Source organism: Schistocerca piceifrons, chromosome 2, assembly GCF_021461385.2.
Source record: "Schistocerca piceifrons isolate TAMUIC-IGC-003096 chromosome 2, iqSchPice1.1, whole genome shotgun sequence".
Lineage (NCBI taxonomy): Eukaryota > Metazoa > Arthropoda > Insecta > Orthoptera > Acrididae > Schistocerca > Schistocerca piceifrons.
This window is the reverse complement of record NC_060139.1, coordinates 839,230,822-839,245,810: the sequence shown is the minus strand read 5'-3', so window position 1 is coordinate 839,245,810 and position 14,989 is coordinate 839,230,822. Positions and strand designations below refer to the sequence as shown.

Sequence of the window (14,989 nt, the reverse complement as noted above, 5' to 3'; positions counted from 1 at the left end):
GCAATTCCGCTCGTCAGCGTCCTCGATCCCATCTTGGGCTGGCCGCCCGTTCGAGACTAACGAATTGCGTAGTAGTGGCAATGTTCTCAGACTGCTTGTTAATTGGTCTCTGGCGGATACGGTGTGTATGTGTGTAAACGTTCGCGTGCCTGCGTGCTCGAGTTCCTCCGCAGAGCAGAAGCAGACAGGAAGAGGAAAAGCGGCGTTTCGCTTGGTGAGAATCTGGATGGTATATAAGGAAACGGCTGCGCTAAGAACTCTGTCAGTCATTCGTTGCCCATCTACCACCATCGCAAGAGCAACAATGAGGATCACGGTGAGTACCAGTTTCAGTTTAAAAGTCGTTCACTTCTTAGGCTGCGTTCCAAGCGGCACCGACAACGGTCGCCAGTCAACGTGAGTTTGATGACAGTGCGTGCGATCTCCTTCGTCAGTTTTTGACGGGATCAGGGAGATTAGGTTAGAATCCATTCTACGTATAAAATAAGTTAGGTTTTGACCTCCTAGGATGGGATGACTACCACGACGCCTCTATGCTTGGAGGCGTGTGTTGCGTTGTGGCTTATGCTATTAAAAAGCCGCCGAATGCGTGTGAATGAGCTATAGCTGTCTCGAAACAAACGTGGCGAGTACTGTAAACGCTTTCCTTAGATACTGAAATAACCAGAAATGTTTTGCGAGCATATAAGGTAAAGGGAGAAACGTTCTGTTATACCGGGTGATCAAAAAGTCAGTATAAATTTGAAAACTGAATAAATCACGGAATAATGTAGATAGAGAGGTACAAATTGACACATGCTTGGAATGACATGGGGTTTTATTAGAACCAAAAAAATACAAAAGTTCACAAAATGTCCGAAGGATGGCGCTTCATCTGATCAGAATAGCAATAATTATCATAACAAAGTAAGACAAAGCCAAGATGATGTTCTTTACAGGAAATGCTCCATATGTCCACCACCATTCCTCAACAATAGCTGTAGTCGAGGAATAATGTTGTGAACAGCACTGTAAAGCATGTCCGGAGTTATGGTGAGGCATTGGCGTCGGATGTTGTCTTTCAGCATCCTCAGAGATGTCGGTCGATCACGATACACTTGCGACTTCAGGTAACCCCAAAGCCAATAATCGCACGGACAGAGGTCTGGGAACCTGGGAGGCCAAGCATGACGAAAGTGGCGGCTGAGCGCACGATCATCACCAAACGACGCGCGCAAGAGATCTTTCACGCGTCTAGCAATTTTTTTGGTTCTAATAAAACCCCATGTCATTCCAAGTGTGTGTGTCAATTTGTACCTCTCTATCTACATTATTCCATGGTTTATTAAGTTTTCAAATTTATACTGACTTTTTGATCACCCGGTATATACATTTTCGAAATGATTCGTGAGGACACTGGAAAGCAACAACTTCAAATAACTTCAGCAAACTGAGGTAAGTCAGTTAATATACAATTACTGTCATTCAGCGCGCGTTTGAAGTACAAATATAAATTTTAGAATGAGGTACTCTTAACACCTAAAATACTGAATAGTGGAGAACCAGACATCACATTTGATAATCACCTCGTATAACAAAATCGCCACCCTACTGCCATAAAAATCCCAGTAAGCAGTAATAATACAGTAATTCGTAGACATCTAATGTCCACTTACAATAAAACCGAAAAATATTCACTACATTAACTTTAGACATGTACATAACTTGAACTGATTATTTTTTGAGGCTGGAATTTAGGACTACAATTTCTGGATTCAGCAGTGGCATCTTGTAACAGCTGAACTGGTCACCTTTCACAACCCAAAAACGGATCACTATAGGAACTTTACGGGTAAAATACGACACACTTCTTACTTCAACAAATTATTTTTTTGAACTTATAATTTATGCCTAAAATTTCTCATGAAGATTTTGCCTACTTGTATTTTTCAGCAAAACTGCAATTTCAGTCCGTAAATTCCTAGCTATATCTCGATTACGATATTTTTTATCCTCAGGATTCCACGAGCTCCTTTCTTGAACTACACTTATCTGTTTTTCAGAGTCCATATTTCGTGTGTCAACCGATTCTATCGGAGGAAACAAACTGACTTTAGTTTCACCGAATGTCGTCCGCAGTCTGTGCTTTCGGACGATGAGATTGGCCGCATTGTGACTGCGTACGTCCTGGCACATTGATTTGAAACGCCTGACCGCCTTCGGCCAATGCTGCTCTCGTCGCCGGAATCCACCGCAGTGGGTGCCGCTTACATGTGAGACAGAATCTTGACCGTGTCAGATTGTACAAGTATCGACAGGCTTGTTCCAGAATTACTGTTGCGTTCCCTCCGACTCAAAACCCTCTAGCAGCAGCAGCCTCTAAGTACAAACGTATGATCTGAAATCTTTTCTGAAGGCATTTCCAGCGTGCGTAAAGCATTGTAAAACAATCTTCACTCCTCGAACATAAATTGCTCGATTTGTTAACCTAATTGTAAGAAGAGATAACGGTATTTTTTAAAATCCCATCCTTGTATTTGGTTCACACCTCGATGGAGATGACGAAAAAGGAAGATAACTGTTACACCTGAAATTCATGGAAGTCTCTGTTTTCGACTGGAAACGCCTTTAGTCGTAATCTGCTATATGAAATGGACAGTATGTTACTGGAAGCATTTGAGATGATGTGCAGCAGGAAGATGATAAAAGATAACCACACTGATAATATAATAGTTGGAAAGATAGACGGAAAAGATAAAACAGAAGAAGTCTGTGGAAAATTCCACAAGAAGAGTGAAGCTGTTGCTGAGACGTTCAGGGATAGTTAACTGAGAGCTAGAAGAAACAGTAGAGGGGGATGACCCAAGGTACAGTAGAACGTACAAAATATTATTGAGATTGCGATTTGGTAGAAGTGCAGAGATGGAAAGACTCATACATATAGGAAGAGACAGACGAAGGCGTCGAACAAGTCAATTGCCTCATGAGTTCAAACAAATGTATAATCGCTCTCACGCCAGGTAACAAAAGAGCTTATGCTTAGCTTCCAGAAATACTAAACCATGACGCGAAAAATCTGGAGAAGTTAGTAAGCATTACATAGTGACCTTTCGCCGAATGAAGTATCAGTGCGTCTTTTTACACATAACAGATACATGAGTCATCAATAATATATTCTCCTTCAGCGTTTACAACAGTATACCAATTCTGTGTTAACTTCTTGACTTCGCGACTGTAGAAATCACGTGGTTTTGGGGCGAAGAATGTGTGGAGCCAGCCGGCCTGAGTGGTTGTGCGGTTCTAGGCGCTACAGTCTGGAGCCGACCGACCGCTACGGTCGCCGGTTCGAATCTTGCCTCGGGCATGGATGTGTGTGATGTCCTTAGGTTAGTTAGGTTTAATTAGTTCTGAGTTCTAGGTGACTGATGACCTCAGAAGTTAAGTCGCATAGTGCTCAGAGCCATTTTTTGTGTGGAGCCCTGTTGGATTGTATTTTCATCCGGGAAGGATATTGCAAGATCCCTTCGCTTCCAAACTGATACTGTTATTACTCAGCTTAGCCGCGAGTCCGTAGAGGGTGGTATATGTGACGTACAGTATAACTGGTCAGCATTTCCACCCGGAATTTGCGAGTGTAAGTCGGACCTTCTTGATCCGCCTTGGTGGGTCGTGTCGTCGGATTTCCTCCTACCTGTGGACGGTGCAGCTCTCGTAAATGTCGCCCCGTGCAGATTTTTCATTGGCGCATTGGATGTCTCTGTCGGTGGGAGCTAATTATCTGAAATTGCTGTCGATCAACTTTGGGGTATCTACACTCCTGGAAATGGAAAAAAGAACACATTGACACCGGTGTGTCAGACCCACCATACTTGCTCCGGACACTGCGAGAGGGCTGTACAAGCAATGATCACACGCACGGCACAGCGGACACACCAGGAACCGCGGTGTTAGCCGTCGAATGGCGCTAGCTGCGCAGCATTTGTGCACCACCGCCGTCAGTGTCAGCCAGTTTGCCGTGGCATACGGAGCTCTATCGCAGTCTTTAACACTGGTAGCATGCCGCGACAGCGTGGACGTGAACCGTATGTGCAGTTGACGGACTTTGAGCGAGGGCGTATAGTGGGCATGCGGGAGGCCGGGTGGACGTACCGCCGAATTGCTCAACACGTGGGGCGTGAGGTCTCCACAGTACATCGATGTTGTCGCCAGTGGTCGGCGGAAGGTGCACGTGCCCGTCGACCTGGGACCGGACCGCAGCGACGCACGGATGCACGCCAAGACCGTAGGATCCTACGCAGTGCCGTAGGGGACCGCACCGCCACTTCCCAGCAAATTAGGGACACTGTTGCTCCTGGGGTATCGGCGAGGACCATTCGCAACCGTCTCCATGAAGCTGGGCTACGGTCCCGCACACCGTTAGGCCGTCTTCCGCTCACGCCCCAACATCGTGCAGCCCGCCTCCAGTGGTGTCGCGACAGGCGTGAATGGAGGGACGAATGGAGACGTGTCGTCTTCAGCGATGAGAGTCACTTCTGCCTTGGTGCCAATGATGGTCGTATGCGTGTTTGGCGCCGTGCAGGTGAGCGCCACAATCAGGACTGCATACGACCAAGGCACACAGGGCCAACACCCGGCATCATGGTGTGGGGAGCGATCTCCTACACTGGCCGTACACCACTGGTGATCGTCGAGGGGACACTGAATAGTGCACGGTACATCCAAACCGTCATCGAACCCATCGTTCTACCATTCCTAGACCGACAAGGGAACTTGCTGTTCCAACAGGACAATGCACGTCCGCATGTATCCCGTGCTGCCCAACGTGCTCTAGAAGGTGTAAGTCAACTACCCTGGCCAGCAAGATCTCCGGATCTGTCCCCCATTGAGAATGTTTGGGACTGGATGAAGCGTCGTCTCACGCGGTCTGCACGTCCAGCACGAACGCTGGTCCAACTGAGGCGCCAGGTGGAAATGGCATGGCAAGCCGTTCCACAGGACTACATCCAGCACCTCTACGATCGTCTCCATGGGAGAATAGCAGCCTGCATTGCTGCGAAAGGTGGATATACACTGTACTAGTGCCGACATTGTGCATGCTCTGTTGCCTGTGTCTATGTGCCTGTGGTTCTGTCCGTGTGATCATGTGATGTATCTGACCCCAGGAATGTGCCAATAAAGTTTCCCCTTCCTGGGACAATGAATTCACGGTGTTCTTATTTCAATTTCCAGGAGTGTATTTACTCGAAATTAACTTTCAGAATGCCGTAATGTCACTTTTATTCCTATTAGATCAATAATGAAACACTCATGTCACAAACTACTCGTAGCCGAGAGCATGGCTACCATCGAACAAGACAGGAAGAGCTCTTAACGCCGACTGCCGACTGAGGCGCGCAGTCCGTATCTCTTCTAGTTTCGCCACAGTTCGTGGATTTCCGATCAAGTTAGTACTTACTAAGATATGCATTTGTTAATGAACGGGTGTGAATTTTAACGAGGCAAAATTATGGTAAATAGTTTTAAACATCCAGAGGCTCCTCCTAGTATTCATGTTGTCATAAATGACTTTAATAATTAAATATAAATAAACAAAATCTGTGACTTTGGTGCTAAGGTGGCGGTACTTCCCGTCATATATATTTCCCAGGCTGACGCTTGTTGCTACGGTCCAGCGCCGATCCCACCCCACTACGCGCGACATATGGTCACTTCGTCACCTAGCCAGCCAGCGTGGGAAATGCTCTCCGACTCATGGCCGGCTAAGGACTACAGCATTTCCTAACTATCGTGAATACATCAATAAGAGACAATAATTTATTAAAACTGATATAAATGTCTTCCTCACGTAAGAGGCACCTTACAATATCCCTTGAAAGCTGTTCGATAGAGAGCGGAAAAAGTGAAAATCTGAGGGCGCAAGAGCAGGTGAATAAGGTTGGTGCGGAATGACTTCCCAACCCAACTTCTGTAAAGTGTTTTTTGTCATTCTAGCAGAGCGCTGACTGGCGTTATCGTGGAGTAGGATCACATCATGCTGTCTTCCTAGTTATCCTCGGATTGCGTCTGCAAGACGTCTCAGTTGTTGTCAATAAACGTCAGCAGTGATGGTTACACCTGAAGGAAGCAATTCATAGTATAACACACCGTCGCTGTTCCAGGAGATGCATAACATTATCTTTTGTCGACGCGCGCATGTCTTTGTATGGGGGGTTTCTGCTTGTTTTGGCTCAACCATTTCTTTCTTTTCCTTATGTTAGCAGAGACTCATCATTTCTCGTCATTAGTAACGGTAGATGGTAGTAAAGGTTGGTTTTTCTTCACGGGCCAACTGCCGACGAGCAAGTAGAGATGCACATATGGTCACCCGTTGATTTTTGTGATCTTGGTTTAGAGTATGTGGCACCCAGACGCCTGATTTTTGAACCTTCCTCATTCGACGGAAAGTCGCACGGTGGTGGGATGATCACAGTTCACCACATTTGCCAGTTCTCGAGTACACTGACGTGGATCATTATTGGTTAATGCGTTTAAACGATCTTTATCAAACTCTGAAGGTCTTCCTGGACTTGGAGATTCACTAATGATGAAACGATCCTCCTTAAAACGAGAAATCCATTTTCTTGTCGTGCTGTGTCCAATGGTATTATCCTCGTACACGGCGCAACGAAAATGTACCGATTTCTCCACTATGCACTGCATTTTCTAGCATCCTTAGCTCCACTTACTGTCTTCAAATGACAAAATGATAATATGTAATCTCAAATAGCAACAGTGAACTACAAATAAAAAAAGACAATCGGTAAATCAATCCATATCAACCAGAGTACCAAGATGCAAAACAAAAACTCTACGAACTTATACATTAACCTAATACAAACCTGCAGCATAGATTTCATAGCACCCCCTTATAACAGGAACTTTTTACTCTAGAAAGGGGAGGCATCGTGACCTATCGTCAGGAAGCGTGATTCGGTTGGTGTAGCAACTCATTTTACTGTACAGTGTCACAATCAAAATGTTTCAACGTCCAATGGAACGATAAATGACGGTGTCGTTGGCTCAAAAAAGCGCCTTACACGGATGGTCTTCTGATCAGACCCATTTGTAGCAACATGTGCTGAAGGATTAGCTCTGAAACCTTATGACCAGAGTTTCGTGCACACTTCAGTAGAACGTTACGAGTCTTGTCCTTTCCATGGTGTACACTCCCAGCTAAGGCACATAAATTAAAATGTTTCCTCAGATTCCGCTCACAAATCTGGGAGCATGATTTCTTTGTAACTTGCAGACATTTCATTCCATTACCTGAACCTATGCCATGCTTACCGTATAGGGGGCGACCTCTAGGAGGGATCAACCACCAAGCAGTCTTGTGAAACCCAACTCGCGCTTTTCTCACGTGAGATCTAGAAATCCGTGGATCATGGCAATCAGGTAGATATCGTACATGTATTTCTTGACTCCCGTAAGTAAGGAAGATATAAAAAGCAGATTAGCACTGACAAAAAGGGCATTCCTTGCCAAGAGAAGTCTACTAGTATCAAACATGAGCCTTAATTTGAGCAAGAACAGCGTCGTATACTAGTGAAACATGGACTGTGGAAAAAAGGGAGTCGAAACATTTGAGATGTGGTGCTACAGAAAAATGTTGAAAATTAGGTGGACTGATAAGGTAAAGAATGTGGTGGTTCTCCAGAGCATTGGCGAGGAAAGGAATATATGGAAATCATTGAAAGGGGAAGGGACAGGATGGTAGGACATCTGTTAAGTCTTCCATGGGGCAGAGAGATTTATAGAGGATAAAAACTGTGCAGGAAAACAGAGACTGCAATACATCCAGCTAATAACTGAGGACGTGGGCTGCAAGTACTACTCTGTGATGAAGAGATTGCCACAGGAGAGGAATTTGTGGCGGGCCGCATCAAACCAATCAGAAGCCTAAAACATTAATTGTTTCATATTTTTATATAACCAATTTAAGATTTTACTTAGCGATAAGAACTGCGCCATCCAGTCACTTCTTGTTTCATAAATGTAACGCGTTACCTGAGATGGAGTCTAGGTCAGGTGCCAGAATAAAAATTCTAAGACGAAATGATGACTCAGCCTTGAACTTAATTATCAAGTGATCTAGCAGTCCGAAACTAAAATAGTCGTTATCCACTCGACATCTCATTGTGGCGTTGCAATTAAGAAACGTATTTGAAGAAACAGAAATGGAATGAGGTGGTCAAATTACGACTCTCTCGAATACTGTCCGTTGTTTTCCTACTATGTCAACTCATTCAGTTACTTTGAACTCTTCTGCGCTGACGAATTCAAACGTCTCTTTCTCCGACTGATACACTTGATTATGTCGTCACCGTTATCTTCGCCGATCGTGAAGATTCGCGTTCCAACAGTTTCATTCAGTCAGTTCCATATCCACATCCGTGTGTACACTGCAAGCCACCTTATTGTGCGAGGCTGAGGGTAATTCTGGTAGCAATATCATCTCTCTCTTTCCCTGTTCCTCTCGCGAATTATGTGTGAGAATAACGACTGTCGACAAACTTTTGCATGAACTCTACTTTTTTTCAGATTTTATCGTGGCGGTCATTTCGCAAGACATATGATCCAGGAACTAATCTATTGCCCGACTCTTCTTGAAAACCACTCTCGCGGAAATTCAACAGCAAACCTAACCATGAAACTCAACATCTCTTTTGCAGCGCATGCTGCTGGAGTTTATTGAGGGACTGCATTAAGCTTCTTGCTTACTAAACGACGCCGTGTAGAAATGTTCCACTTTTCGTTGAATCTTCTTTACCTCTATTAAGCCAATCCGGTACGGGTCGCAGACCTAAAGAGCAATACTTAAGAATGAGTCTTTCAAATATTTTGTATGCTATTCTTTCGTGGATGAATTACATTTCCTTAAGAGTCTTGGGATGAATCTCCTCATGTATCTGCTTTTCCTACAGGCCAACTGGTTGTGGACTGCAAATCCACATTGCTACGCTTGGCTTGAAATCGCTCCGGAGTCCATTATTCACTCATGAATCTTACGACGTATATCGATATCAGCATTACCGAATATACAGGGTGGCTCAAATGGCTCTGAGCACTATGGGACTTAACTTCTGAGGTCATCAGTCCCCTAGAACTTAGAACTACTTAAGCCTAACTAACCTAAGGGTATCACACACATCCATGCCCGAGTCAGGATTCCAACCTGCGACCGTAGCGGTCGCGCGATTCCAGACTGTAGCGCCTAGAACCGCTCGGCCACTCCGGCCGGCAATATACAGGGTGATTCAAGAAAATATGAAAATATTTTAGTATGTTATTCTACAAGTAAAACTAAAGAAAAAAGTTCATATAAACAAAGGTCTGTAAATGTTTAGTTGCGGAGTTACGGCTAATAAAAGATTTTGCCTGAAATTTAGCAACTTCGCTAATGTGAAGCCATCGCAAAACTGTACGAGGTTAAAGTAAAGCACGATTTCCATTTATTTTGTTGGTGTTGGTCTGGTGACTCTAATAAATCATGTCCCAGACGTGTATCTGCAGTAGTTTTCCAGAACATACAAGAAGCAAAGATTATTATGCAAGTAAATTTGTTTACTTTTCATTAAGGATGTAGAAACGCTATGTCATTGTCGGAAGCTGTTAGTGAGTTGTTTCGGTCGTTTCCTAACCTTGAAACGCGTTAGTTTTCTGTATTGTCCAATGAAAGAACATAATAATAACAGTGTATTTAAGTGAAACCACATAATAATTATTGTAGTTTGTAGATTATTTATGAAATAGGGATGCCTTTCAAATTTACGACAGAGGAATACATCAATATGATGTTTATTTATGACAAATGTGATGGTAAAGCTACGGCTGCAATTAACGAATATCGCGTACTTTATCCAACTCGGAGGCTTCCAAACGCAGGAACCATTAGCAGAGTATTTCGAATGATACGGGAGATAGTTTCTTTACCTTCATCTTCTCTTCAGGTATTAGACAGCAATTGCCTGTTACGGTACCAATCTCTGTCGCTGTCTTCCTATGTCTCTTCTCCCGTGGCACTTATAATTTCTTACCTTTAAGGGAAGTCTCTCACTCTCCATTCTTTGTAGATGTTCATTCTATTTTCTTCTGAAATCTCGAATTTTATCATTGAGGCTAAAGACTTGCAGTTCTTTTCTAATATTTTGATTTCGTAGCATGCCTTCTCGTGTGTAACCTTTAACACCTCTAAGGAATTTCATTTCTTGTGCCTGAATCCGGCTTTCTTGCTTCATGGTAATCACCCATGTCTCACTTCCATAGAGCAATGTGAGAACTCCAACAGTTTTGTAAAATTTAATTTGAGCGTCTTTCCTGGTTTTGTTTTTGTTCCACATACCCGACTGAATTTACTAAGCTTAATTTCAATATCTCTGCTGTAGCCATATGTCATTTCACACCCGAAGTAACTGAAATCGCTTACCTGCTCTAAAATCTTCTGATCTATCACTAATTTGGTTCTGATTGGTTCTTTCCCCATGAACGCCATTGTAATAGTTTTTTCTTTTGAAATTTGCATGTTAAATTTTGCACTTATTTGTTTTAGCAAGTAGATTCCTTTCTGAAGGCTGTCTTCCTTATCTCTAGGATCTCTGCATCATCGGCATATAGTAAATTATTTAAAAGTATGTTCCTGTCTAGGTTGATACCTTCCTGAAATTCTGGTTTCCATATACGTATTATTTCATTAATGTAGATGTTGAACTAAGTTGGAGACATGCAGCAGCCTTGTCGTACCCCTTTGTTAGTTGGTGCCTCATTAGTTGTTTTACCATTGATATTTAGAGTGACGTTTGTGTCTTGATATAAACATTTTATCGCATTTACTAGATGCTTTGGATATCCGCGATTCGTCATTATTCCCCAAAGTGTTTGTCTATTGACCTTGTCAAAAAACTTTTTTTAACGTCAATAAAAGCAATGTGCGTTTCTTTATCATAATCTCTCCGTCTATTATTTGCTGTAGAATAAAAACTGCATCTATTCTGGAGCGCCTTTCCCTAAAAACCATTTGTTCCTAATGCAGTACTGCTTCTGCTGTGTTTTCAAGTCTTCCATTTAAAATCTTAGCATACACCTTGTAGGCTGAGTTCAGTAAACTTACTCCTCTCTTTGGCCGGCCAGAGTGGCCGTGCCGTTCTGGGCGCTACAGTCTGGAACCGAGCGTCCGCTACGGTCGCACGTTCGAATCCTGCCTCGGGCATGGATGTGTGTGATGTCCTTAGGTTAGTTAGGTTTAAGTAGTTCTAAGTTCTAGGCGACTGATGACCTCAGAAGTTAAGTCGCATAGTGCTCAGAGCCATTTGAACCATTTTTTGAACTCCTCTGTAATTACTGCACAGGCTTATATCTCCTTTTTTTAAAAATTAATATCACTCTAGCTGTTTTCCAGTCTTTGGGAACACTCTTCTTCTTCCAACATTCGTTGAAGAAATGTAGCAGTTGTTGGCGTAGCATCATTCCACCATATTTTATTAATTCAGCATTAATGCCGTCTTTTCCTGTTGCTTTTCGGTTCTCAAGTGATGTTAGTGCAGATGTTAATTCGTCAGACTGTATTTCGTCTAATCCTTTCTCTTCTAGTTGTTCAATTTCAGTTTCTTGTGCTGTATGATCATACCGCAAATAGCTTTAATGATTTATCCACTGTTCTTCTTCAGTACTATTTATTTGTATCTTCTCTCTTTCTGTTGTGTTAAAGGCTTTTTAAAACCTTATATGCCATTTGTTGTCTTCCGTGGATATCATGTTCGATATTAGAAATAAACCTATCCCAGTGCTCCTGATGCGCTCTCCCTACTACGCGTTTAGCGTTATTTCTTTCTCCTTATAGTATTGTTTGTTCTCAGTAGTGGGGATGCTGAAGTGTTTTATATGTGCATCCCGTTTTTCTTTGACAGCTTTCATTATACCCTCATTCAAAATTTTTAGGCCTTTTGTTTTCTGTATTCTTTTCTTTTTACCGAGAGTTTTTTCTGCTACTCTACATACAGTATTCTTCAGAGTTTGTGATTCTTCTTCTATATTGTCTTTAGTTTGTAAGTTTGCTAGTTCTTCATTTAATCTCCATTGGTACAGGTGCCTGATGTTGTCCTCTTCAAGCAAGTTTAGGCCTACCTTATAAACGCTTTGATCTTGTTGGTTTGTTATTTGTTTAGTTATTTTCTTCCATTTTGTAAAAAGATCTATTCTGGAGATTAGTAAGAAATGATCTGATCCTAAATCTTGCCCTCTATAAATTCTTGTATCCCTTACTTGGCCTGCTAGCATCGATATTCATGTCGCTTAGTATATTTACTAATTCTACTTCCTTTTGGGAAATTCCTCTCACATTCCAGGTTGCTACTTTGATATGTCCATTTATCCATTTTCGTTTGTCCTTTTTCAAAGCCTTGATTTACCTTTGAGACCATCCTGATTCCGAGGCTTGTTTGGGTACTGGGAGTAGTGTATATATTCTGGGAGTTGGTTACCAGCCATCCGCTCAACCCCGTTCTAGGAGGACCAGGATTTTCGTTCTGGGTTATCTCCCTCAGCCGATATGTTCCTGTTATTTAAAGGCGCCGGAAATAAGTTCGCCTTTCATCCTCTCCCATCGGTTTTGTAGCTTGTATCCACATTGTGTCATACATTGTCTAGGGGTGTCACGGCTCATGCCTTCTAGTATGTGGGAGTAGAGTTTGTTGGTAGAGCTGCATTGAAAACTTTACTATTAAAAACAGTCTTGATCACGATTTATTTATCAAGGTGACCGGTTCCGACCACTACTGTGGTCATCTTCAGACCATTGAGTAGGAACCTCTTTCTGTTGAAGAATCACTAGTGATCCTCCAACAGAAAGAGGTTCCTACTCAATGGTCTGAAGATGACCATTGTAGTGGTCGAAACCGGTCACCTTGATAAATAAACCGTGATCAAGACTGTTTTTAATAGTAAATATTTGTAAGGCATTGATCACTGCCTCTCCCATAATGTATTCAAAAGTAATTACAGCATTGAAATCCTTGAGGACTGGTTGATTTCTCAAATTTCAGTGGACATTTCCCAGAGTTTTGTTTCTGCAAACAAGTTTCGGCAGCCTGAGCGGACTCCAGGGTCCTTTGCCAACCTTTGATTGTTGGAGAATAGAAAAGAGAAATAAAAGACACCCTCAGGCCTCGAAACCTAATATCATTGGGGTCGAAAGAGTAAGAGTTGGTCAAGGGAGGTCGATAGGAAAGAAAACAGAAGAAGCCTGGCACAAGTAAGCGTAAGTAATGTCAGATTTAGCTAAGGGCCCATGTGGTTGCCACCCACATATTCTCAAGACAGGAGCCCCCTTGGGGGACTACTCTTTGTCTGGAATCTCACCAATTGACCTGTCTGGCATAGGTGACACTTCAGGGAGCATAGCTCCCTCCAGAATAGCTCAGTGGATCACTGATACACACAAATCTTCTCACCAAAGTTAAGGTGGTAGTCCTTGAGGAGGCAGTTTTTCTACTTAGCGTTCATAATCAGTACGAGCGCTCGATTCGTGAAGACGATGTTGGGGATATTATGGATGCTGTTTAGCCCGGGTACCAGTACAACGATTAGGCATTTCAACGATTAGGCATTTCAAAATCTAAGGTATGGCGTAAAGTACAATAATCTGTATTCTTACCATAAACAAAAAGTGTATTATTTACATCCGGGAGATCCTGCCCTTCGCTTGGAGCTGTGCAACTGGTTAAACGCTACTCGTCAGTTCCACAAATACATTTTATCTACCGCTAAGGCACTGTTTACTCGAGATGGTATAAACAATTTACATTACGAGCACGTATGGTCTGAAGCAAACCCACATGCAACAGTGCAACGCAATTCCCAACATCGATTTAGCGTAAATGTGTGGTGTGGTATAATCAACACACACTTTATTGGACCATTCATTTTCCCAAGACGTCTAACTGGCGAGACGTACTTGCAATTCCTTCAAGAAGAACTGCCCCGCTTGCTCGAAGATGTTTCACTTGCACGCGATTGCAAATGTATATTCAACATGACGGCGCGCCTCTACATTTCAACAACGCCGTTACTACACATTTAAATGGACATTTTCCCCAGAAATCGATTGGTCGTGATGCTACACGTCCGTGACCACCCAGATCGCCCGATTTTACACAAACAAATTTTTGTGTATGGGGATGGATGAAAGACATAGTTTATGAGGACAATGTCAATACACGTGAGGCATTACTTGCTCGCATTATTAATGCAATAGACGAAATTACGAACAACCCTGTGAAAATGAGACGAGCAGCAAAATCTGTTCATACACGTGCGGCTAAATGCATTGAAGTCGATGGAGACATTTTTGAAAATTTATTATGAATGTATTGTCAAATTGTATGTACACTGTACAACTTTCTGAGCTTTGTTTTTTTTCGGTTTAACATGAATTCACGTGTGCTGTGGTATTAATAGAAGCAGATTAGCTGACACATTATATAGTTTTAATCAACGTTATTGCCGTCATTTTACTAACATTAAATTCTCTACAACTTCTGTTGAAAACTTTGTGCAGTGGTCTGGAATTTAAAAAAACAAATTGGTCCAAGTGTTTAATAAATTAAAAATTTTACGAAATTTCTTCTTTGGTTCTCTGGATGTTCTGGAAAACTACTGCATATACACATCTGGGACATGTTTTATTAGATTCACCAGATCAGTAACAACAAAACAAATGGAAAACGTGCCTACTTTAACCCCGTACTGTTTTGTGATGGCTTCATATTAGACAAGTTGCTAAATTTCAGGCAAAATCTTTTATTAGCCGTAACTCCGTAACTAAACATTTGCGGACCTTTGTTTATATGAACTTTTTTCTTTAGTTTTACTTGTAGAATAGAATATTACAAAATTTTCATATATTCGTGAATCAGAATCACCCTGTATGTTCACCACTCATATTTACAGCTTGAAGAAAAATAGAAGCAAGCTTCGT

The 14,989-nt window shown here is 42.4% G+C and overlaps 1 protein-coding gene across 1 annotated transcript in view; it reads left to right on the top strand.

Annotated features, from left to right (window-relative positions):
* The first annotated feature begins 203 nt into the window (after positions 1–203).
* Positions 204–14,989, top strand: part of LOC124777512 (cuticle protein 79-like) — a 30,051-nt gene continuing 15,265 nt past the window's right edge. Inside the window, exon 1 of the mRNA XM_047252959.1 lies at positions 204–316. Coding sequence (XP_047108915.1) covers positions 227–316 — 90 coding nt within the window. The 5' untranslated portion in view covers positions 204–226. The remainder of the gene's footprint in view (positions 317–14,989) is intronic.